General features: G+C 41.9%; 1 protein-coding gene across 2 annotated transcripts in view; it reads right to left on the bottom strand.

Annotated features, from left to right (window-relative positions):
- The window catches only part of LOC136849338 (ubiquitin-protein ligase E3B), a 961,194-nt gene that overhangs the window by 535,374 nt on the left and 401,315 nt on the right, over positions 1-24,505 (bottom strand). For both annotated transcript variants that reach the window (XM_067122700.1, XM_067122699.1), the window contains exons 10-11: positions 8,871-9,042; positions 2,520-2,616 (exon numbers count right to left, since the gene is read on the bottom strand). In XM_067122700.1, the coding sequence (XP_066978801.1) occupies positions 2,520-2,616; positions 8,871-9,042 (269 nt within the window). The remainder of the gene's footprint in view (positions 1-2,519; positions 2,617-8,870; positions 9,043-24,505) is intronic.

Raw genomic sequence — 24,505 nt, 5'->3', positions numbered from 1 at the left:
CATGAACAGGAATAAAGGATACCAACAGAACAAACTCTTTGGAACCGACCAGAAAAGACTATACAGTCAGCTACGAGGGGAAGACAACCACCAAGAAATTCCTGAAGCTGAACCAAGTAAGAGACTCTGAGAAACCAGTGGGAGTAGCCTAATCCGGTATCACACAACAAACATGCAACGTGGCCCTAGGAAATCAAGGCAGAGGAAATGGGGAGAATAAAACAAAGATTCACCAACATCACGACAGACACAAACACCAACTAAAGAAAATGCCCAAATGGAAAGCCCAGGTCCCGATGAAGTCCATGGATACTGACTCAATAACTTCAAATCCCTACATCCAAGAACAGCAGAACAACTCCAGCATTGTATCACAAACCACCATGCGCCCAAATGGATGACCACAGGGAGAACATCCTTAGTACAGAAAGACAAGAACAAGAGAAATATAGCAACTAACTACAGGCCTATCACCTGCCTACCAGTAATGTGGAAGTTACTAACAGTTATCAGCAGTGAAAGGCTATACAACTACCTAGAGGATACAAACACCATCCCCCACCAACAGAAAGGCTGCAGAAGGAAGTGTAGGGTCACAAAAGACCAGCTCCTAATAGACAAAATGGTAATGAAGAATAGTAAGAGGAGAACCAACCTAAGCATGCCATGGATTGACTACAAGAAAGCCTTCGACATTATACCACACACATGGCTGATAGAATACCTGAAAACATGTGGCGCAGAGGAAAACACCATCAGCTTCCTTAAAAATACAATGCGCAACTGGAATAGAGCACTTACAAGCTCTAGGATAAGACTAGCAGAGGTTAACATCAGGAGAGGGATCTTTCAAGGCGGCTCACTGTCCCCACTATTCGTAGTAGCCATGGTTCCCAAGACAAAAGTACTGCAGAAGATGGATACTGGGTACCAACTCAAGAAAGGAGGCAACAGCATTAACCATAAGGATTGTATCTGGGGACATCAGGATGGAGTTTGGAATAGAAAAATGCACCTTGGTCAACATACAAAAGGCACAGTAACAAGGACTGAAGGGACAAAGCTACCAGACAGAAATAGTACCAAACACATAGATGAGACAGGATACAAATACCTGGGAATAATAGAAGGAAAGGATATAAAACACCAAGAGATAAAGGACACGATCAGGAAAGAATATATGCAGAATTAAGGCGATACTCAAGTCAAAACTCAACGCCAGAAACATGATGAAAGCCATAAACACATGGGCATTACCAGTAATCAGATACAGCGCAGGAGTAGTGCAGTGGACGAAGGCTGAACTCCACAGCATAGACCAGAAAACTAGAAAACACATGACAATACACAAAGCACTACACCCACGAGCAAATAGAGACAGACTACACATAACACGAAAGGAAGGGGGTACAGGGCTACTAAGCATAGAGGACTATGTCAACATCGAGAGCAGAGCACTGGGGTAATATCTGAAAACCAGTGAAGACAAGTGGCTAAGGAGTGCATAGGAAGAAGGACTGATAAAAGTAGACGAAGTCCCAGAAATAAACAGACAGGAGAATGAAAAAGAGAACAGAGGAATGGCACAACAAACCAATGCATGGGCAGTACATGAGACAGACAAAAGAACTGGCCAGGGATGATACATGGCAATGGCTACAGAGGGGAGAACTCAAGAAGGAAACAGAAGGAATGCTAGCAGCGGCACAAGATCAGGCCCTAAGAACCAGCTATGTCCAAAGAACCATAGATGGAAATAACATCTCACCCATATGCCGGAAGTGCAATATGAAAGACGAGACCATAGACCACATAGCAAGTGAATGCCCAGCACTTGCACAGAACCAGTACAAAAAGAGGAATGATTCAGTAGCAGAAGCCCTCCACTAGAGCCTCTGCAAGAAACACCATCTAGCTTGCAGTAATAAGTGGTATGAACATCAACCTGAGGGAGTGATAGAAAATGATCGGGCAAGGATCCTCTGGGACTATGGTATCAGAACAGATAGGGTGATATGTGCCAGTAGACCAGACGTGACGTTGAATGACAAAATCAAGACGAAAGTATCACTCACTGATGTCGCAATACCATGGGACACCAGAGTAGATGAGAAAGAAATTGAAAAATTGGTAAGTATCAAGACCTGAAAATCGAAATAAGAAGGATATGGAATATGCTAGTGGAAATTCTGCCCATAATCATAGGAACACTAGGCATGATCCCAAGATCCCTGAAAAGGAATCTGGAAAAACTAGATGCCGAAGTAGCTCCAGGACTCATGCAGAAAAGTGTGCTACTAGAAACAGTGCACATAGTGAGAAAAGTGATGGACTCCTAAGGAGGCAGGATGCAACCCAGAACCCCACACTATAAAATCAACCCAGTCAAATAGGATGACTGTGATAGACAATGATGATAATAATAATAATAATAATAATAATAATAATAATAATAATAATAATAATAATTATTATTATTATTATTATTATACTGTACTGCAAAGTGAATTAGAGTTTACCTTGTATATGAAGTTATTGAGGAATGATGCCATTGCTGAATAATCAGTGATACTAAAAGGCTTCTGGTGCTCATACATTTCGAGATCATCCAAAACTCTGAAATTGAATCAATGTTAAACATAAATAACATATTTCTATAAAAACAATGACTACTCACTTCTTAAAATAAAATCCCATTCCTTAGAAAATGAGAATGTTTTCACATTATGACATAAAACCTCTTAAAAAAATACAGCACAGCAAATATTGGCCAGTTAATTCACTTTCTGTTTATGCAAGTGAAGAAACCTTTGTATAAAGTTTTCTATAGCTGCATAACTAAGATGCCAGCACACTCAAAAACAGTAAATATACTGAAATGTTGATTGTCATCCTTGACACACTATCATTACACACATATATATATATATATATATATATATATATATATATATATATATATATATATATATATATATATATATATATATATATATACTGTATATATACTGTATAACTGAATCACAAAAATATGGAACATGATGAATATATAAATAAAGATAAAATCCACGAAGGTAACGGAAACACTGGAGTGCTGTGAAGGCCTTTCGACACTAGGTCCTTTACTTAGCAGACTGAAGAAATATAAAAGTATGTTTACAAAGAAAGCTCATATAAATGACAGATGGGGATTATAAAGGAAACATATGTACCTGGAATCCAACACAATTGAAGAATTAGTAGAACTGCCAAAACAGGATTAAATATTTAAGAGATTTTTACAAAGGATTAGGATCAACCATTCAGGAGCAGGGACAGGACAATTAAAAGATTATACAGGTTCGTGACTGACCACCTAAAAGCCAAAACAGGATTAAATATTTAAGAGGTTTTTACAAAGGATTAGGATCAACCATTCAGGAGCAGGGACAGGAAAATTAAAAGATTATATGGGTTCGTGACTGACCACCTGAAAATTTTTTAGGTGGTCAGTCACGAACCTGTATAATCTTTTAATTGTCCTGTCCCTGCTCCCGAACGGTTGATCCTAATCCTTTGTAAAAACCTCTTAAATATTTAATCCTGTTTTGGCAGTTCTACTAATTCTTCAATTGTGTTGGATTCCAGGTACATATGTTTCCTTTATAATCCCCATCTGTCATTTATATTAGCTTTCTTTGTAAACATACTTTTATATTTCTTCAGTCTGCTAAGTAAAGGACCTAGCGTCGAAAGGCCTCAGAGCACTCCAGTGTTTCCGTTTCCTTCATGGATTTTATCTTTATTTATATATGTGTATATATATATATATATATATATATATATATATATATATATATATATATATATATATATATATATATATATATATATATATATATATATATATATATATATATACAGGCAGTTCTGGTTTACTGACGGGTCCGACTTCTGACGTTCCAAGGTTACGACGCGCTTTTCAAATATATTCATCAGAAATTATATCCCGGTTTACGACGCATGTTCCGGGGTTATGTCGCATCGTACGCCAATCCAACGGTTCCCTTACACCCCTTCCTAGGGTTCCAGATAGGGAAAGACAAGTACAGGTTCTAATTCATGTACTTTGGGCTAAACATTGCCCCAAGAGTTTTTATAAAATTAGCAACCGTAGTTGTTCGAGAACTCAGACAAGAAGGAATACAACTAATAAATTACCTAAATGATTGGTTAATCTGGGGGCCAACAATTAAAGAGTGCTTGAAAAACCTAAGAGCAGTGGTCAACAGACTCCTGTCAAAAGGTTTTACAATAAATCGGAAAAAATCCTGCCTCATGCACAGCAGACGCTTTTAGTGACTCGGACTGTGTTGGGATATTCTTCATGACCAGTTGTCTCTCCCCATCAATACTTAAAACATAATAATGAAAGACCTCAAAACATTCTTTGCACAGCCCAAGGTTTCCAGACAGCAATTAGAATGTATGATGGGCCTGCTGTTGTTCGCATCAGTAATAGATCCAATACCCAAATTGTAACTAAAAAATGTGAACAAATTCGGGCTATTGCATGTGAGAAAAAAGATGTCAGACTGACCTCATCAAAATAATAAAAAAGTTGGGGCGATACCTCCACCTTGGACTCGGAAGGAATCTCTGGCAAAACAGCTCTGTTGACAGGTTGGGGAGGACATTGGGAGGATCGTCAATGGCAGGGGGGTGGTCAGCCACTTTGAGGAATTGTCATATCAATTTCCTGGAGCTGATGGCTGTCTTTTTCCCTCTCGTAAAACTCAAACCTCCAGAAGAGACACCCATTTTGTTGGTTCTAGACAACATGACTGCAATGTCCTGCATCAAGAAGTCGGGATCACTTTCACCTCCTCTCAATACGATAATGCTAGCCATCCTTTGGATGGTGCAAGCAAGAAAGTGGCACTTGTCTGCAATTCACCTCACAGGATCTCTAAATGTAATAGCAGACTATCAACGAAAATGATAGCCTCAACAGAGTGGTTGTTGGACAACCACTCTTTTCAAACAATAGCCAACATGCTTCCACAACCGGAAATGGACCTGTTCGCCACATATGAAACACAAACTCCCAGCGTATGTGTCTCCCAACTTGGACAGTCAAGCAACATCAAGAGATACCTTCCTACAAGACTGGAACAAGTGGAAGACAATATACCTTTTTCCTCTGTTGTCCCAGATTTCGAAGGTTTTGAGCAAGCATATAACCTTCAAAGGAACAGCTTACTTAATAGCCCCAAATTGGCCAAACAGGCATTGGTTCCTATTACCCCAACAACAGGCAAAGAGATCAATTCTACAACCATCTGCTGTTCTATCCCAGACAGTAAAAGGGAAAGTCGTCTATGCATCCTCGTTTCTGAGCCAAGACCTTCACATGTTGATTTTTTAAATATTGTCTACCATGAAAATTACTCACCCAACATTGCTAACATTGCTAGGTACCTAGTGCAAAAACTATGGATATCATCTATCTGACAATACCAGTCCGTATGGAAGATATTTTTAGATTATATCCATATTGAGAGCCAAGTTGAGATTTCTGTGGAAACACTTTTATCTTCTTATATACCTTTTTGAAGACAAACGCCTTGCAGTTGCAACAATCATGGCATACATTAGCGGAACCCTTGCTTTATGAATTTGGTATTGACTCTAGTAAAGAAATTGTCACTTCCCTTCTGCAGTCTTTTGCACTACAAGGACCAGCTCCCGAAAGGCTTCCAATTACTGTACTTCACCCCTGAACAAGGTGCTTAGACTTCTATCAGTCCCTCAATTCAGCTGACCCAATACAACCACAACTCAAAAGGCGATCTTCTTGATTGCTGTAGCATCAGGAGCTCGTATTAGTGAACTGGGCTCTCTTAGATGGGGACGATACAACACGCAAACAGCTGACCATCAGTTATTACTGTCCCTTGGCCAATCATTCCTTGCCAAGAATGAGAATCCTTTAAGAAGGAAATCTATTCTAATACAAAAACTCAATTTAGCAGACAAAACATTATGCCTGATTCATGTGCATAAGGTTTACCTAGATGTCACGGCAAACATCCTGGAGGGTCCAATTTTCCTTCACCCTAGCACAAATAAACCACTCTACAAGGGTTGAGAATAATTTTAGTGTCCCTCATTAAAAAGGCAAATCCATACTCCTTTGCTAGGTCACATAATATTAGGAAAGTCAGTACATCATTGGCCTTCTTCAGAAATGTCTCTTTCGAAGAAGTCTCCGATTGTACAGGGTGGTCATCACAGATAGTATTTTTAAAACATTATTGCCATGAGCGAGAACAAATTCAATTACACTGTGTATCAGTAGGTGGTGTGGTTAGTCCTAACCCCATAGGCACTACAGTGAAAACCAGGGGTCTCCTTGACGGGTGGGTATGCTAACTATTGCTATGGAAGGTGCAACAAGACTGCAACCAAACCCAGCACGCTTAGGTAAGTCACTGTGGTACTTCACCCTAAAACATAAGTTCACGGTATTTGGAACAAAGAACGGGGCTTGACATCGGATCAAAAATTTTTTTCTTTGGGTAGTTGGGATTAAGCCTTTTTGTCACCTGTCAATTTCTTTGTAAAGCTCCTTGAGGGCGAAACAAGCAACAACACTATCAAAAACCAGGTTTTAACATAAGAAAAATGTATTTTTGATAGTAGCTGTTGACTCCTCAAAACCCTCCCACTTTCCTGATGAAAAGGCATGGGATTTGGGCAAGGGATCATCCTGCACTGACCAACAGGAAGTAACGGCTTCTTGGTCCCTGTGTGAGCTGTTTGTCGACAATATGGCAGACTGGGCATGCGCATTAATCACTTCTTCTTCTATCAGGTTCTGACAATGGAAACAACCCAGGTACACCTTCGCTGAAGATAAGGGATAGTGCCCTCTTATCTCTAAGTCCATTACATTCTCCTTCATGTGTTATAGTGTTTATCAATATGACACAATACCCGGCCATGAGAACAAACAAAAGAGAATTCTTCGATATTAGTCTGGTCATCATGGAGCTCTGGTAGACCATGGAAGGGCAACTCCTTGAGGACTCTAACAGCGACTACCAAAAATAAGTTTTTCCTACATCAAAACCTGGTGCACCATGCAAGGCAAGGCAAGAAGCCACCCACGACAGAGGCATTACACAAAGAAGGATATAAATTATTGGTTTACAGTATAATGAACAAGAGAATATGGTAGCTGATAAAAATGGAAAGAATTAGAGCAAAAGTAATTTTCTTCATAAGTCATAAAACAAATTTCTGTCTCTATAAGCCTGTTTTACAAATATTTGACATAAACATAACTCTGTAAAAGTAAAAGAAAATTTGACTACTGTAACCTCAAAACTGGGAATCCAAACCAATGACTGGAGATATTTTCACTGAGGTACTGACGCTAAGGCAAAGCTCAAAATTTGAGAATGATTAAAACATCACCAACTGACATATTGCAACTGTAACAGCCCCGACGCTGCCTCTACCAAACACGTGTGTGTTCGTGTGTTCGTCAATCGTCATCATCGCAGTGGACAGGACAAAGCCAGCGTCTCATTTTCTTTCTCTACAGGAATGCTATTTCAACCATACAATATTTCTGTCTGTCTCTCCCTAAGCATTGATGTCTTAATGTATGTACAATCACCACTACTTGCATTGCCATGCAAGCATTCTAATCATGTACTCATACTGTTCCAAAAGCATTCTAATCATGTACTCATACTGTCCCAATGAATCTTCTGTATCAAACTGTGTGTATGTTTCTGTTTGTGAAGACGCCAAAGGTCTCTCCATTTCACATTTATTATGCTATTGCATTGTATCCATTAATCTGTCTTGAATCTCATGCAATTGGCCATATGTAGAATTTCCTGGCCTTTCCACTGATGTATTTTTCATCACCGTACGTTAATCATGTCTCTTGATATTGCCATCTGTTTGTCTGCCAACAAACACAGATGTCTGAACCTTTTATCTCTGTTTTACCTGTCCGTGTGTAGACGCTACATTACCGCTCGCACGCGTCAATAACATCTTCGAAGATTCTGTATATTTATCTCAGTAAGGAACAACCAATAAACCAGTTAACACCCAGCCAGTATGTCGCTCATACCCAAGTCCTTACACAACTACGTGACAGCCAAGATTACTCTAGTGCCACAAAAACAGGAAGACACTCTATCAAATATGTAACATAAATAAAAGGAGGGAATGTTGAGGACTCTCAAGAACCTTAGCACAGAGCTAAGGTGGTAGTGTCAGATAATGGGAGCCCATTGACCAGCCAAAGGAGTTTGATGCTTTCTCACATAGATGTTCTATTGGGAGTACCTCAAGTCTGAGGTGGCTAGTCCAGTCTAGGAACAGTCCTCAAACCTGGATGCCACAAATCTAGGGACAATGGGATTTCCACACTTCCAAGACTATGGACAACATGGATCTCTAAGTTCTGTACAAGGGTACGGGCATGGTGTCCACAAAAACACTTCAAGTCCAGTGCTTGCTGGGTGCCTTCTTGTGTCTCAACAGGAGGAGATCTGAAGCTATAAATGGCAGTGACTACAAGTCTTCTTCCACTTGTCATGGGAATGACAAAAGTTCAGGAATATGGAATCATAAGTCTCCTATGGGTTTTTTACTTTTAACAAAAATAAAAAATGAACAAAAATAAAAAATGCTAATATCAAATATTATTTCAACAATGATCTGATAATCAGGTAGATCATTTAATCTTAATGACCAATATTCTCTGTTTCACTAAACAAATCTGTTATTTTCATATAAAATCTGGTACATATTAGTATTAAAAAATTGTCAGTCTTAAGGAATCAACATGATGAGACACTTACGTAACCAAATGAGTAGTAGAATCACAAAAAAGCATTAATAAATGGAACTCTGGTGCAGTTGCTTTCATTGATACAGACAGAAGATCTAGAAAACTTTTCAGACCACATAGTGGTCCAAGAGACTGGAGAATCAGCCATAAATGATAGACCATGTCACTCTTGTAACACAACCCTGTAGAGAAAAATTCAAAATAAGTGTTAAGAGGCATTCTTTACCTGCAGGACATTAAAGTTTTATTGAAATTAGTTGGTAGTAACAAAAACTCTTCATAATAGTTATGGAAATGTACATACTACTACGGCCCTCATGAAAAACAAAACCATGTTTTAATTTTCTTGAAACCAGCACACTGACTCAGAAAATAGACTTTCTCAAACATCCACAAAGATTACTGTACATTGAAAACACTACAGCAAATTCCTTATCTGAAAATAGTACAGCAAAGAAAGCAGAAGCCATTTAAGTTTTGGCAAAACAACTGATTTTGGTGGAAACCAACCAAACTATATACCCAGACCCAACTTCAGTTCTTAGTTTTTTGTTGTGAAATACAGTAAAGATAAAAGCCAAGCCCTAAGAGGTCAATTAAGACATGGAATTAGCCTCTTCCCTTTTACATTTGGTGAACGTTCATCTTCATGATTAATGTTAACTAAGAGAAAAACATATTGAGCTGAGAATATTTTACAACTTCTGAAGAAATTTTCTGATAAATCTACACTACTCAGCTATGTCAGGTGTCACAGGCTCATTGTTCTATTATTGTAAAACAAAGTGGGGTTAGGAGGAAGAAAGTAAAATGACAGTGTCTATTAAACTCTGTCAAGTTGTCTAATTTCATTTTCAAGCAGATAACGTATTTGATGGCTTATAATACCCACTTTTTCAGAAGTGATTGCAAAAAAGGATTTTGACAGAGGAAAAATCTATTTCTGGGGAGAGACCTGTGTCACCCGGTGAAATAACCTTTCAGCACTTATTTCAAGGTAAAGCTATTGCTAAAAATACCAGAGAAAAGCTAAAAAGCTAAGCCAGAGTTACTACCCCCGGTGCGAGCTCCATGGTATGGAGTCGTGTATGAGAAAGGGTGAGATTGTCACAATCACAGGCCTCCGCCCTGTAAACCTTCCCAATGTCAAAAGTCCTACAGAGTGAGGTGCCGTTACATACCCCGCACCACTCGCGGACTGTAAACAAGCCGGCGTCACCCACATTCCACATTAGCACCCCACACTGGAATGGTATTTTACCAGGGGAAAAAAGAAACATGGGGGGGTCACCGGGTGACAGAGGTCTCTCCCCAGAAATAGATTTTTCTTCTGTCAAAATCCTTTTTCTGGGTTTCTCAACCTGTGTCAGCCGGTGAAATAATAACAGAGAAATCAAAATACCATTCTGAAACAAAAGTAGATTTGTAGAGGAAAGTAATAAAACTAAATATCTGCAAGAGTTTTAATATCCTAGTAGTAAGAATGGCATTAAGACATAATGATGACATCATAAAATACTTAGTTTTAAATAACATAATTATACATGAATACAAAATCCTAATTGGATATGAGTACTTAAAATTACAAACTTAAGTACTAAACATATACTTAAAACTAGTGTAAGGGAACTGTGTTCCACAAAACAATATAAAACAATACATGTATATAAAGTAAACAATGAGCAGGATAAATTCATGTCATGGTCAGGAGAAGGCTGTGAAGCATGCCTGACCTGGAGATGACCAGGCAGGTAGGAGAGAGGAGAGTGACTGAGTACAGAAAGAATCAAACTGGGGGGGGAACTATGTTCCCTGCCGCCACTGTAGAGAATTTGAGAGCTTCTAGTGATTTCAGGTAGTGGCGTTTAAAAACTACAGGGGATTTCCACCCTGTGTATTTTGACAGATCCTCAAAATTCATATAATGAAAATAGTTAGTGGAGGTGGCCACTGCCCTGATGTCATGCACTTTTGGGACTGAATCTGGGTTTGCATGTTCAATGAAATATAGGATCTGTTGTCTAATGGCTTTCAAAGAAATGGTTCCTCCCCTTCCCTTACAAATAAAGGCCCGGAAGTTATGTGTGAGGTCCTGTCTAAGAAGGCTTTCAGGGTAAAGACTGGGCATAAAGACAGGTCCTGTGGGAGGGGATGATCTTCCAGGGGGACCACCTATCTTGAGGATTTTCATTTTTAGCTAGGAACTTAGGGTGAGGAGCTAGTAACACTTCACCTGATGGAAGGAAATCAAGATGATTGGGTTCTCTAGACAAGGCAGCCAGTTCAGAAATTCGAGCACCTGAAGCTAAACTAATCAAAAATAAGGTCTTCCTTAATAAGTTAGTGAAAGAACAGTTATGATTATCTATTTCTGAAGCTAACTTAAGGACATCATTTAAGAACCAGGAAACCGACTGTGGGCGGGTTACTGGTCTCAAACGAGCACAGGCTTTAGGGATAGACGAAAAATAAGAGTGTTAAGTTAATCTTAAACCCATGCAAAAATATCTTTTTCAAGGCTGGTTTTGCTGTAGTAATAGTACTAGGGGCCAGACCTTTTTCAAACAATGACCTAAAAAATGAAATGGCTAAGTTAGTGGTCATTACTGTAGCTTCAGATTCTTTTAAAAAGAGTGCCAATTTCTTAACTGCTGAGTCGTATTGTCTAAGAGTGGAATCCCTTTTATCTGATTCTAGGAACAAAGTGTTAATAGGATCGATATTAGCATCCCTTTGAGCAGCAAACTTCATGAAATCCACAAAGCTAGGGCATTCTGAATTCTTGAGGAAGCTGACACAGTCTGAGTTTGTACTATTTGCGTCAGTTTCGGGTTGGGAATTTTCAAACACCGAAGCTTCAGCTCTAGAAGAAGTGGAAACCAGTTGCTCTTCGGCCAATTTGGAGCTACTAAGGCTACTTGGCCCTTGAATGTCCTGAGTTTGTGAAGGACTTTCAATAACAGGTTTCCGGGGGGGAAGAGGTAGATTCTTTTCCACTTGTTCCAATCTATGGACATTGCATCTGTGGAGTGAGCTAGAGGGTCCAGGTTGGGAGCTACATAGCAAGGTAGTTTGTGGTTGCATTCTGTTGCAAAGAGGTCTACTTGGAGACCCGGAACTTGGTTGCAAATCCACCTGAAAGAAGTTTTGTCCAGGGACCATTCCGACTCCAGCGGAGTTGTCCTGGACAGGGAATCTGCAATGACATTCCGGACCCCTGCAAGGTGGGTAGCAGACAGATGCCACTGGTGTTTGTTTGCTAGAGAAAATATTGCTATCATAACTTGATTGATCCGACTTGACTTGGAACCTCCTCTGTTCAAACAGTGCACTACTACTGCGCTGTCGAGAACCAATCTTATATGAATCCGATTGTTCGGGCGCAGTTTCTTCAGGGTTAGAAAGACTGCCATGGCTTCCAGAACATTGATATGAAACTGGCGGAACATGGTAGACCAAGTCCCTTGCACCTTCTTGTGTTGGGAGTATCCTCCCCACCCGCTTTGGGAAGCGTCGGTGTGAATCACTAGGGATGGCGGAGGGAACTGAAGGGGCACTGACTTCGATAAACTCTTGATGGACGTCCAAGGCCGGAGTCTCTTCTTCAGAATCGGTGGAATCAGAGATACTTTGTCTCTGAACCTGACATTGGCTCGGCTCCGCCATACCCTGTTTACATCTTTCAGTTTGGATTTCAAAAGAAGATCCGTCACTGAAGCAAACTGAAGAGAACCTAAGACTCTTTCTTGGGTACGACGGGAAGCTTTCTTGTTCTTGAGAAATTGTCTGGTTGCTTTCGCTATTTCTCTCCGTTTGGCCGGCGGAAGGGATAGTCTGTGTGTACCCAGGTCCCACTGGATTCCTAACCATTGAAAGCGACTCTCCGGCACTTGGCGGGATTTCTCCCTGTTTATCTGAAAGCCCAGTGATTCTAGAAAGCCGATTACTATGGCTGTCGCTCTCCGGCATTCGTCGGCGTTGGGCCCAAACGATCCAATCGTCTAGGTATGCGGCTAGCATGATCCCTTGAGACCGAGTTGTTGAACTACCGTATCCGCCAGTTTGGTGAAAATTCTGGGAGCTATATTGAGACCGAATGGCATGACCCTGAATGAGTATGCTTGATTTCCTAGTCTGAACCCCAGATAAGGAGAGAACCTTCTCAAATCGGGACGTGATAATAGGCGTCTGAAAGATCTATAGAGGTGGTTACGGCTCCACGGGAAGTAGGGTCCGAACCTGCGAGATTGTAAGCATTCGAAACTTGTCGCATTGAATGTAGGAATTTAGACGGGACAAGTCTAGAATTACTCTTCGTTGACTGGAACCTTTCTTTGGAACGCTGAATAGTCTGCCCTGAAATTTCAGATGCCTCGCTTTCTTTATTGCCCTCTTTATTAACAGATCTTTCACAAAGTCCTTCAGAGCCTTGGAGGGTGATTGATGGAACCTGATCGGGGGGGGAGGACTTTTGCTCCAACTCCACCCCAATCCTTTGGAGACTATGCTCTGGGCCCAGGGACTGAAGCTCCACTGGTCCCGAAAATGGTACAACCTCCCGCCTACCTGAGATATCTCACTGTGCGGGAGAGGGCCTGCCTCCTCTAGATCCTCTGCCTCCTCTTCCTTTGGAGGAGGAGCGGGATGAACCTCTACCTCTGAAGTACCCTCTAGCTCTCGTTCCTTTTGCATTTTGGATTGACCGAAATGCTCCCTGGCTTTCATAAGAGGCATTATAAGCTGGGGAGGATACGTAAGAAGGAGCAGCGAGAGGTTGATGGGCTGGTTGAAACAGCACATACTGAGGTTGAGGTTGAGGTTGGGAGGTTGAGGGATGTCCAGGGCCAGGGACCTGGACAGCCTGCAGTACTGTCTGAGTCGGGAGCCGCTTGAATTTCTTGAACTTCTTCCCCTGTTTAGGGTGAGTTCCGGCGGGCTCTGATTGCTTCCTCTTGGAGGACAAACCCCAACGGGAGCGGAGACTCTGGTTGGCCCTAGTTGCCTCTGCTAGGACTGCGTCAACCTCTTCCTGAGGGAACAGGTTAGCTCCCCAGATGGAGCTTTTTATGAGCCTGTTAGGCTCATGACGGATGGAAGATGCCGAAAAGATGTGCTTCCGGCAGTTCAATCGGGCCTTTACGAAATCATAGAGGTCCTGTTGGAAACTTCCCAGGAGAGATCTCGTCAACACCTGGAAAAGAGGATCCTCGCAGTATACCACTGACGTCGCCTCTGCCAAAGTCAACGAGTTTAAGGACCTACTAAGTCTGTCCTTAGCGTCTGCTTCGGCCTTCAGGAGCGACTCTGGGATTCTGGGGAGTTGCTCACTAAAGAGGTTAGAGGCGCAGTCAGGGTCCAGCCGGGTAACCGTAAAGGTATCCGGGGTTGCCGCCCAATACTGGGAATCTCTGGGTAAGACTAGTGATGTGGGATCTATCTCCCGGAGATGAGGAACTGGTTTGCCCTCCACGCAAGCTTGGTTGGTGAGGGAGGCGACTTTAGAGGTGCATGGAGTGGGGAGGGCTTCCCCCAGAGAGAACATGGTAAATGCACCTTTTGCCGGAGTGAGCTTTGTATTCTCCGCCTGCCACTCCGACAAGGTCCGTAGTAGGGCTGATTGGGCCTGGTCCCTCGGGAAGATGACCGTCTCCTTTGGGACCTTATCGGACTGGATCCAAGCCTCCTCCGTAAGCCTGGCATAACCTGTGTAAGGAGATTTCAGGTTGGGAGAGAAGAATTCTAGTTCTTCCAACCTGCGAGTGCCTAAGCCCTCAATAGTGAGGGTACCCTCATGCTGGGGAGCAAAGAGGGTCAGGTGCCAGGGGTTCCCTTTATCGAAAGGGGGCAGGTTGGACGTATCTGGGACGAAGAAGGGTTTGTTGGCCGCTCCGCCACTCATAAACCCGGAGATCAAAGTCCTCTGTGACTTCACCTCCTCTGATAAGGAGAGCATCGAAGCGTTCGAAGAAGACAGCTGATTCGAGAATTGCGACAGCTTGTCGTCAACCCTCTTGTCAAACTGCTTCATAAGAAGCTCAGCAAACGCTTCCACGTCAAAGGAAGGAGGGGTGGGAGTCTCCTTACTGTGCTTTGACCGTGCTCCCTTCCCAGAAGTAGAGGCCTTGCTCGTAGATGGCACAGGGTTAGGGGGCCGTGACGTCTTCGAGGGAACCTCGGAGCGGACTTTCTGGGATTTCAAGGTCTTTTTCTTAACAGATTTCACCTTAGGGACGGTAGACCTTACACCGTCCATAAGGCAAGAGGATTTCACAAATCCTCTGAAGGAAGAAGCAGTAGAAGAGGGAGAACTGAATAGAAGATCACCTGCCTCACTTACCCCCTTACCTGGCTGTTCCAAGTCTACGTTCATGGGTTCTAGATTGAGGTTGAGGGCCGCAACATCTTCCGCCACAATACCGCATGCAGCGACTTCTTCTTGGGAGGGCTGCGTCATCTCCCGGATCCCGGCGATTAAGGGGGCGGCTATCTCATCCGCAACTGAAGCCGAGATCCAGGCGCCGGGGAAGAGAACGTTGCAAACTTCCTTGCAGAGGATGTAGGGTTTCCCTGCCCCAACGTTCCTCCCGAAGCCGCCGACCCAGGACTTAAGGGTCGATAAAGCGGAGTCCCGGGAGCTGCGGTCAATCTGAAAGGGGGAAAGAAAGACAGGTGACTGAGCCTCCTAAAAGGAGAATATGTTGCAATTATCCATCAAAGATAAAACTGAGGTTAAACGTGAATCGGGAGTGGAAGATTTTCTTACCGACTCATCCAGAACCTGCTCAGTAGAGCGTAGCACACTTCACAACCGTCTGGGTGCCAAACAGTCAGGTCCCCACGTGGACTGCGCGGCCGAGTGGGACCTGCAGACTTCATGCCCGCTGGCCTGGTTCAGCACAGCAGTGCACCCCTGCTCCTGACAACGCACCATCTGTAAGTTGAACGATAAATGAGTATGCTAATAAGACTGCCGGAGTAGTTTGCGGAGCAGTGTCTTAGAATAGTAGTTATCCAAGTAGGTCCCGCCGAGTTAACCGGGAAAAAAGGGGCTACTGGAACAACATGATTAACTACCTAGAGGGACCGCGGAGTTAATCCGGGCTGACGGGAAGGTCCCAAAATGATAGTTAATTACAATATTAAATAATAATAAATGAACACACACATATATATATATATATATAAAACCATATCCGGACAGGACCCGCCGGAGTAAACCGGGAAGTTAACGGGCCTACTGGGATATGTAATAACACCCCATGGGGCCGCCGGAGTTAATCCGGAGCCAAGGGTAGGTATCAATAAGTAAAAAACGTATAAAATATGTGTATATATGTGAAGTGAACAAAAACATCTGCGACTAGGGAAAGATTAACTATAAGGTGTACTTTTCCACTTGGGGCCGGAGGGAGTCCTGTACTTCAAAACGGTGACGGCGGAGGAGGTGTAGTGAACACCGTCCGACCAAACACCGTCCCCACCGGAGTGGGGGAAACAAGGACATCCGGCCACTAAGCAGAGAAAAACACCAAGATAAATAGCTGGTGGAGAGAAGATACTGGGAATAGGTGTACTTGAAGAGGACAAATATAAGTGTCATACCGTGTGAACGACAGAAGACAGTCAGGTGGGATACTCCAACTGGCAACTAGAACACAATCTCCCCACCCGAGGTGTGTTCGAAGAACTATCTCGGATGGGAAAAGATGCGTACTGACACAAGAATGGGAGGGGGATAATATAGGCTATGAGTGTGGGACTCTGGTAGCAACCAGGGTGGGTAGGCACACCCGGGCGCCATGAGAACCTACTCCTCCCTCGATCGGACGAACATGTACGAACGATACTGAGAGAGAGAGGAAGAAAGGGAACACTCAAGGACAAAGCAAAGAAAGGGATGGGGAAACAGGGGTGTGGGGCACCCCGGTCCCCTACTGTGGTCTCGAAAGGAATGACCGGATAAGGTCAGGTGACGAGAGAACAGCCAATCAATGCAGAGGGAGGGGATAAAGGCTATGGCGAAAGGAAAGGATAAATCTCGGCCTTGGTAAGATAACATATAAATGAAAGCTAACCAAGGGTGGGAGAGGGTGGAGGGGGAAAGGCGATAGGCGAGAGGATGTGTTAGGAGGGGTAAAACATGAAGTGGAGAATAACCCGAAGATATGGTTCGGAAGGAGAAGGCAACACGAGGGACCCTCGTTATTCCAGCTTAACTATTTAGTACTGTAAAGACTAAACGGAAAGGCCGAAATAGGGAGGGAAAAGCGTCAGCCCAACTCACCAACCAACGCCACATAAAGGGAAGCCAACATGAATCCCCTACACACAGAGCTCTCTCCTAGCCAGTAGGAGACCGCCAAGCCATAGCCTAGGCTAGCCTTACCCAGCTGGGGGCTGGGGAAGGAAACCCAGGAGAAGTATCTACTCCACCAACTTACAGTTAACTTAGCCTAGGCAAAATGAAAATGATCTAAATAATCATAAGCGCATGTAGAAAGGAAGACCAAGCCCCACGCGATATGAGCGCGGAGGGAAAATGGCCGACCTCCCTGACAAAAATTCTCAGTTAATATCTGTAAATATCAAAGACATCTGTGCGCTTAGCATAAAATAAGCAAAATAAGCATAAACGTACCATCTCAAACAAAACATCCCAACCCTGGAGGAAGCAAATGTCCAAATTATAACGCGTATAACAAGGGATAAAGGCGGATAGGCCCGAGAGGGAAACTCGAAGCCTAAACGACAATAATAGAGACTTCCCCCAGAGAAGGGTGATAAAATATATAAAACCCAATTGAATATATATATAAATAATAAACAAAAGGGTACAAAAAAGGAAAAAAGGACGGAAATAAGCCCCGACCTAGTCCCGAGCCGACATAAGGTCACATGGCGTGGGCGATGGGGATGAGACTGGCAATAAATCCTCCTAATTATTTAACTAGGGGAAATAAAACACCTCAACCACCCAAAGTAATACACAGAGATGGTACTCAACTTAGGTGAGAATCCAATGAAGATGCCATTGCTTGAGAATTCAACAAAAGCGCACATGATTAGGACACAACAATAGCGAACGCGTGCTAAAAATGGAATGTGGGTGACGCCGGCTTGTTTACAGTCCGCGAGTGGTGCGGGGGTATGTAACGGCACCTCACTCTGTAGGACTTTTGATATTGGGAAGGTTTACAGGGCGGAGGCCTGTGATTGTGACAATCTCACCCTTTCTCATACACGACTCCATACCATGGAGCTCGCACCGGGAGTAGTAACTCCGGCTTAGCTTTTTAGCTTTTCTCTGGTATTTTTAGCAATAGCTTTACCTTGAAATAAGTGCTGAAAGGTTATTTCACCGGCTGACACAGGTCGAGAAACCCAGAAATAAAAGGAACAAGTTTTGAAGTAGTAAAAACCTATTTTCAGTAGCCAATGTTCGTCCTTGAAGTAGTTACAGTCTGGTCCCCCCAGGGCTCCATAAGACAGACCAACCAATCTCAAAGAATTCTCTTACAGTACAATTGGTCTCAGCCAGAATAGTGCTTGTGATAGAATATAAAGGATTCCATACAAGAGGGCTGTACCTCCTGCCCACATGATTGCCTCAACTTTTCCTTCATCCTACTCACACAGACGTGACGACAACGAGTATGTCAGCTACCTTCCTCATTACACACCAGTTCTGTGCAAGATAAATGTTCACCCTAGTCACATGCCTTTTTGTCAGGGAAAGTGGGTGAGTCTAAGGACTCAAAGATGCTACCAAAAATAGGTTTTTTCTATGTAAGAATCTGTTTTTTTTATAGTGTAGCTGCTGTTCATCCTCAAAGGAGCTTACACAATTATCTGACAGGTGAAAAATGGCTTAGATCCTAAGAAAATAATCCCAACAACTTGCATAAATTTTTAGTTCATGTTAGTATCATTTTCTTTATTCTGGATACCCATTAGGGTTGGCAATAAAGAACAAGAAACAACACACAAACCTCTATACAGCCAGTATTGTTCTTGTGGTTCTAGGGTGACTTACCTAATTATGTCACGTCTGGCTGAAGAATTGTTACGACTTACTCAGCAATATCTCAGCATGACCACCACTCTCAAAGCAATAGAGATTCAGGAATTTTTTATCCACAGTACAGTTACAAGTTATCAACCATTTTCTTTATTTCAGGTACCCACTAGCGTTTGGCAAAGAACAGGAAACACATGAACCTTTAGTGTACAGTATTATCCCTTGTGGCATACCCTATTATGGGCTCAAGCAGCAGCCTAGCTAAGACCAAGGACCCTAGGATTAGATAATAACAAAATTCTGGGCAAAATAAAAGAGTAACCTAGCTATAATGAAATAGTAATCTGTGCTACATGAGATGGTAACCTAGCTGTAAGGCTATATGTTAAGGTAACCCATACCCTTAAGAGTGAATTAAAATAATCTGGATTAGGCAGTAGCATAGATTAGAGTAAGTGATAGCCTAGCTATAAGGTTACACATTACTAAGTTACTGTTTTATATAGTAGACCAAATAGCCTAGGATTGGATATAAACAACAACCTGGGTTAGACAAAAATGGTAGCTTAACTACTGTATAAGGTTACATATGAGTTTCCCTTCCACATTGCCTCCTGCACACGCAAGATATCAGTTTTCCTTCTCTCCATAACATCTGCCACCTCCCTACTTCGTCCGGTCATGGTGCCAACATTCAAGAGTTCCAGTTCTAAGCTCTTGGACTTTCTTCTTTAACCACGCCCACCCTTGACGTGGTAGCCCTTGCCCATTTATCGGGTGAGTCAGGCGAAGCCCGCCCACGTTGTGTGAACAGGGTACGCCCTGGCCTTCTCTTGGCTGTTCCTGGCTACTATCCATGGTTTTGGCAGAGGTTTCATGGCCAGATGCCTTTCCTGCCACCAACCCTCACCATTTACCCGGGTTTGGGACCAGCCTAAAGTTGTGCTGGCTTGCACCCCCTATGGCACAAGTGTTCCGCAACAAATTGCTCGGTCTGTTTTTTGCCAGCGGGTACAGCCCATACCACCTGTCATGAGCATAGTCCTTGTAAAAAATAAGCAAAATTTGGTTGGTTGCCAGATATGTGTGAAATTTGTAGTGTGCTTTTGGCAGCAAGTTTTAAGGATGAAACAGCTCATTTTACACTGTCTCAATGGGTCCTAGGGTTCAGTAGAGGTGAGGAAGGGGGAGATTATATCTTTCTGGCAGAACCCTGGCAGCAGATATTTAACCCTTTCTCAGATCAAGATCTATGTTTGGGCCAAAACACAGTAACATTAGTCCCCAGTACCTCCGAGGTTAACCCCACAGAGGAAGAAGAGAAATCTTTACATGGGGGTTACTTTCTTACTAATGAACATGAAGTGGACATTGCCACTGAAATGGCCCTGTTGAACCCAGAAGGATCAGGGACACAAATTTCAGCTAACCATGGAAGAAACCTTCCGGAAGGAATTCTATCCCCCATGCAGCTATCAGATGCTGAAGAGGATCTTTCCCCAAAAAGGGATACTAGGATCCACCCAACACCGACTGAAATGACTACATTTTCAGAGTGGTATCGTAACTCACCCAGGACTTCTGCCCCTTGGTTAACAGGCAGTTACAGTTCAGTTGTTGAAGCTCAGTCAGATTGCACAAGCTCCCCCAAAAGGGATACTATTGTAGACAGTTTGCAGCATTTGGTCAATTCTGTAAGGAAATTATGAATAACATCAAAGATGTCCTTGCCACAGAATGGCAATATATAAGGGACAAGATACATGATTCAGAAAAGGACAGTAAGGAAATTAAGTCAGTCATGTACACACCAGGTGTAAAATTACTGCATCCTGTAACCGAAAAGTGACAGTGGATACAAATTCTGACCAAACACGGTCTGATGTTAGAATTCTGACTTTAAAGAATAAAATGGCCAGTTCAGACTACAAAACCTGAGATCAAAATATAATAGCGGCTCCAATATTCACCCCTGATGATACTGATAATCCTCGGCGAGATGCCTCAACAAGCTTTTTCCCCCGATGGTAAGCATTTAATTAATGAGAGAAAAACTATGCTCAAAGTTGTGCATGTAGAGTTTAGAGACTGAGCAGCATTCCCTAATACACAATGGTGCTTGGTACCATCTTCACCAGACATGGAGAAACCACTGAAAGAAATGGTTCTCTTACCTGTGCCTTTGGCATTATAAGTCATAGAAGACACCCTTTACCATTTTGAATAAGACCCAAGTTCCTCACCAAGTAGCTCCAGCTTCTGTCCCTTCGCTTTCAAAGTAATTAATGGCATAAAAAGCCTAAGAGAAAAAAAGACTGAATTGACTAAATCTGCAGGTCCGGAGCTCTTGCTTGAGGGTACGAAGAGGTAACATACTCAAGCATGCGTCCGCAATTTTTACTGCTGGTAGAAGGACATTCTAAGTCCACCAGAATCTCCTGCACCTCCGGATAAGAATCCTGTTCTGCAATGTCCGAATGGTCTATGACAAGGAGGAGGCACTGAACAAAGCCCGGACAACAATGAAGAGTCCGCAAGCGGACCACCCTAACCATAATGCTGCATGCCCACAACACCTAATCGGGTACCCAGAGCTGAATCCTCATAGTTGAACCTGTTGGGGAGAGAAGGTTGAACTGAGAAAAACCCAGAGCCAATTCCCCATTATTACCAAGGGAAAGACAAGTGAGAGTAGCCAAACCAACACTGCTAAATCCTGTGGGAGGATGCGCAAACGAAACTGCTTGCCGAGGGATGGAGGAAGATGAAGAAGAAGAAGGAGGGAAAATGAAAGAGGTAGAAGCTACCCTCAGGAGTTACCGCCGCGGAAAATGCAGGCAATGAAAGCCGCGGACCACTCGAAGAAGGTACCACAAGCCCTGCCAAAACCATGGAGCACAAACCCAAACTGGAAGCAACAGGCAAACCCTGTGAAATACCTGATACTACTGAAACAGCCGCTTGAAGCAGAAGCAAGGGGTTGTGCTTACCTGTAGAGATGGAACATGAGATGCCTGCGGCCAAAATCTGCCGAAACTGCATTTTCACCTGTCTGGAAGCTCCTCCTACCGGAGAAGACTGTACTGAGGAAGGAAAGGCGGGAGGCTGAGGAATAGCAGACACATAAAAAAAAAAGTTACCTGAGAGGAGGAAAACCAAAGTCGAAGGAGGAGGGAAAGCGGAAGATGCAGAAGCCGCAGGAAAGGCCGGAGCAGAAGAAGAGGCTGAAGAGAAGACTCAAAAAGGAGCAACAGAGAATGTAGGAGCAGGAGATGAAGCAACAGATAACCCAGAAGAAAACTTAGAACAAAAAGGACAGAAGGTACACCGAATCCGGTGCCCCTCAATAATCCTGAAACAGATCCAACATGAATTCTGGACACAACTGTGTCACATACTCTCTAATGTTAGAGAAACCATTCGAAAAATAACCTCTCATCATACGTCTGTACCTGTCGAAAAACCCAGCAATCTGCCTTATATTCCGCCACATCCAATTGCAGGTCCAGAAACTACTTTTAGAAGCTGAAAGAACACTCCAGAATCCACCTTACTATAACCTCATCGCACTAACCCGGCAGAGAAGCCCCGCCCACCATTGTAACTGCATAGATTGCAGGATTCATCAGTATTGTATCTGTTTCGAATTTAATCATTAACAAGCATACAAAATATAGCATATCATTAAAAAATCTTGATGTAATATATAAATTTCTATTCTTTTTGCATAGTTGCTGTCACTGAAATACTTGTCATTGTATAAAAACAAACGAAGGAAAAAAACAAGTGCAACTGTATGCAAAGGGGAGGCATGCTGGTTAATGGAACAGCCATTGTTTTGGCGGGATTGTCGAATCTTACTCTTGTCACCTCATCAGTTGATTTCAGTGAAGTCAACAAATTTCTGATATTTTTCATTCCATTTGAAGGTAAATACTTACATAGCTTCATATATTTACCTATTTAATTTCCTGCATAATCTAACACAAAGTAAAGGTTTCTTTTTATATTTATATTCTTATATTTATAATTATATTCTTATCAGTGGGGAAACATCTCATGACATTCGTAATGAGCAATCGGAGGAGGAAATTAGGTAAGCATTACCCATAGGTCTATTAATAATTTTCCCCAGCTCTCCAGTTCCAATCCAGTTGTTGAAGGCCGTGTCCACAGATGGTTGGTTAGGAATGGAAGGTTTGATCCAATTCAACAAAGTTGGGTAAACTTTCAGAAAAGTGTCAGATATCTCCTAACAAATAAAGTGAAAAAATAAAACTGGTCTAAAACGAGGCATTTTCTTCCATCTGTTTTGTTTTATTTACTTTGTATTTTATTTTTTTGTTTATCCAATGGCAATATTGAGTACCAGTATAGGATTTTATCACAGAGCTGAACTAGAGTGCTTATTCCATATGTAGTCAAACTCAGAAATCATTGCTAGAATTTAGAATACTTGGGGATAGTTGCGGTTCACAGATCGGTTAGGCTATCTACTAAAATTCCTTGGTTAAGTGGTTGAATCTGGCAGAGCCGATTGGTAGCCTCGTATGGGTCTAGTTCTAATAATCGTATGGGTCTAGTTCTAATAACTGTATAAACCACAAAATTATATCTCTTCTTTATTTGCCCTTTGTTTTATGCAACTATACATTTAAGCAAATATATTATAAGGTTTGTTTATGAATTTATGCAGTTGTATTGTAAATGAAGCTGCAGGCTATAGGCCTACATGTGGTTAATTGCCTTCGTTTGCTAACATTCACTTTTAAATTACAACTTTAACGTTATGTCATTTTAATATACGTTTCTGGGCATATAGGAAAGATACATACATATAATTTTTCAACATATATTTCCTGATTCAGTATTATTATTACTCAATAATACATTAAAACTATATAGTTTTCATATTTCCCCTTCAATTAGCTTGAAAATAGCATAAAATTGCTGTCTCGACAGATTATTAACATTCTTCATAAAAGATATTCTCCATTATCCAGTAAATTTCAATAGAGTATACAAGGTAGGCTATATATATATATATATATATATTATATATATATATATATATATATATATATATATATATATATATATATATATATATATATATATATTTATCATGTATATATATCAGTGTGTGAGCATGTATGTGTATATATATATATATATATATATATATATATATATATATATATATATATATATATATATATATTATGTATCCATATATATATATATATATATATATATATATATTTTTAATATATATATATATATATATATATATATATTTTATATATATATTTCTCTATTTCTTTGAGTTCAGTCCTCCAGCCTGAAATTCCATTACCCATCTTCTAGGTATAACAATGCTAGATATACCAAAGAAAAAGAGCTTTTTTGAATAGCTGGGGTAGGTTACTCCCCCTTACATTTGCCTAGGCAGCTAGTGTGATGCAGGTTCCCCCTCGAGGCGTCTCTCACTCTAGGAAGATGGTCGGTATAAAGAAGGGTGAGTGAAATACCACTACCACTTTTAAGTTTAATTTTTCTTGAAAGATCTCTCCTTATCAAAATCCCGGAAGAGAGCGGTATTCGGTTGCCGTTTCCAGCCCCCCCTG

Source organism: Macrobrachium rosenbergii, chromosome 20, assembly GCF_040412425.1.
Source record: "Macrobrachium rosenbergii isolate ZJJX-2024 chromosome 20, ASM4041242v1, whole genome shotgun sequence".
Classification (NCBI taxonomy): Eukaryota; Metazoa; Arthropoda; class Malacostraca; order Decapoda; family Palaemonidae; genus Macrobrachium; species Macrobrachium rosenbergii.
This window is presented reverse-complemented; position numbering and strand designations above follow the sequence as displayed.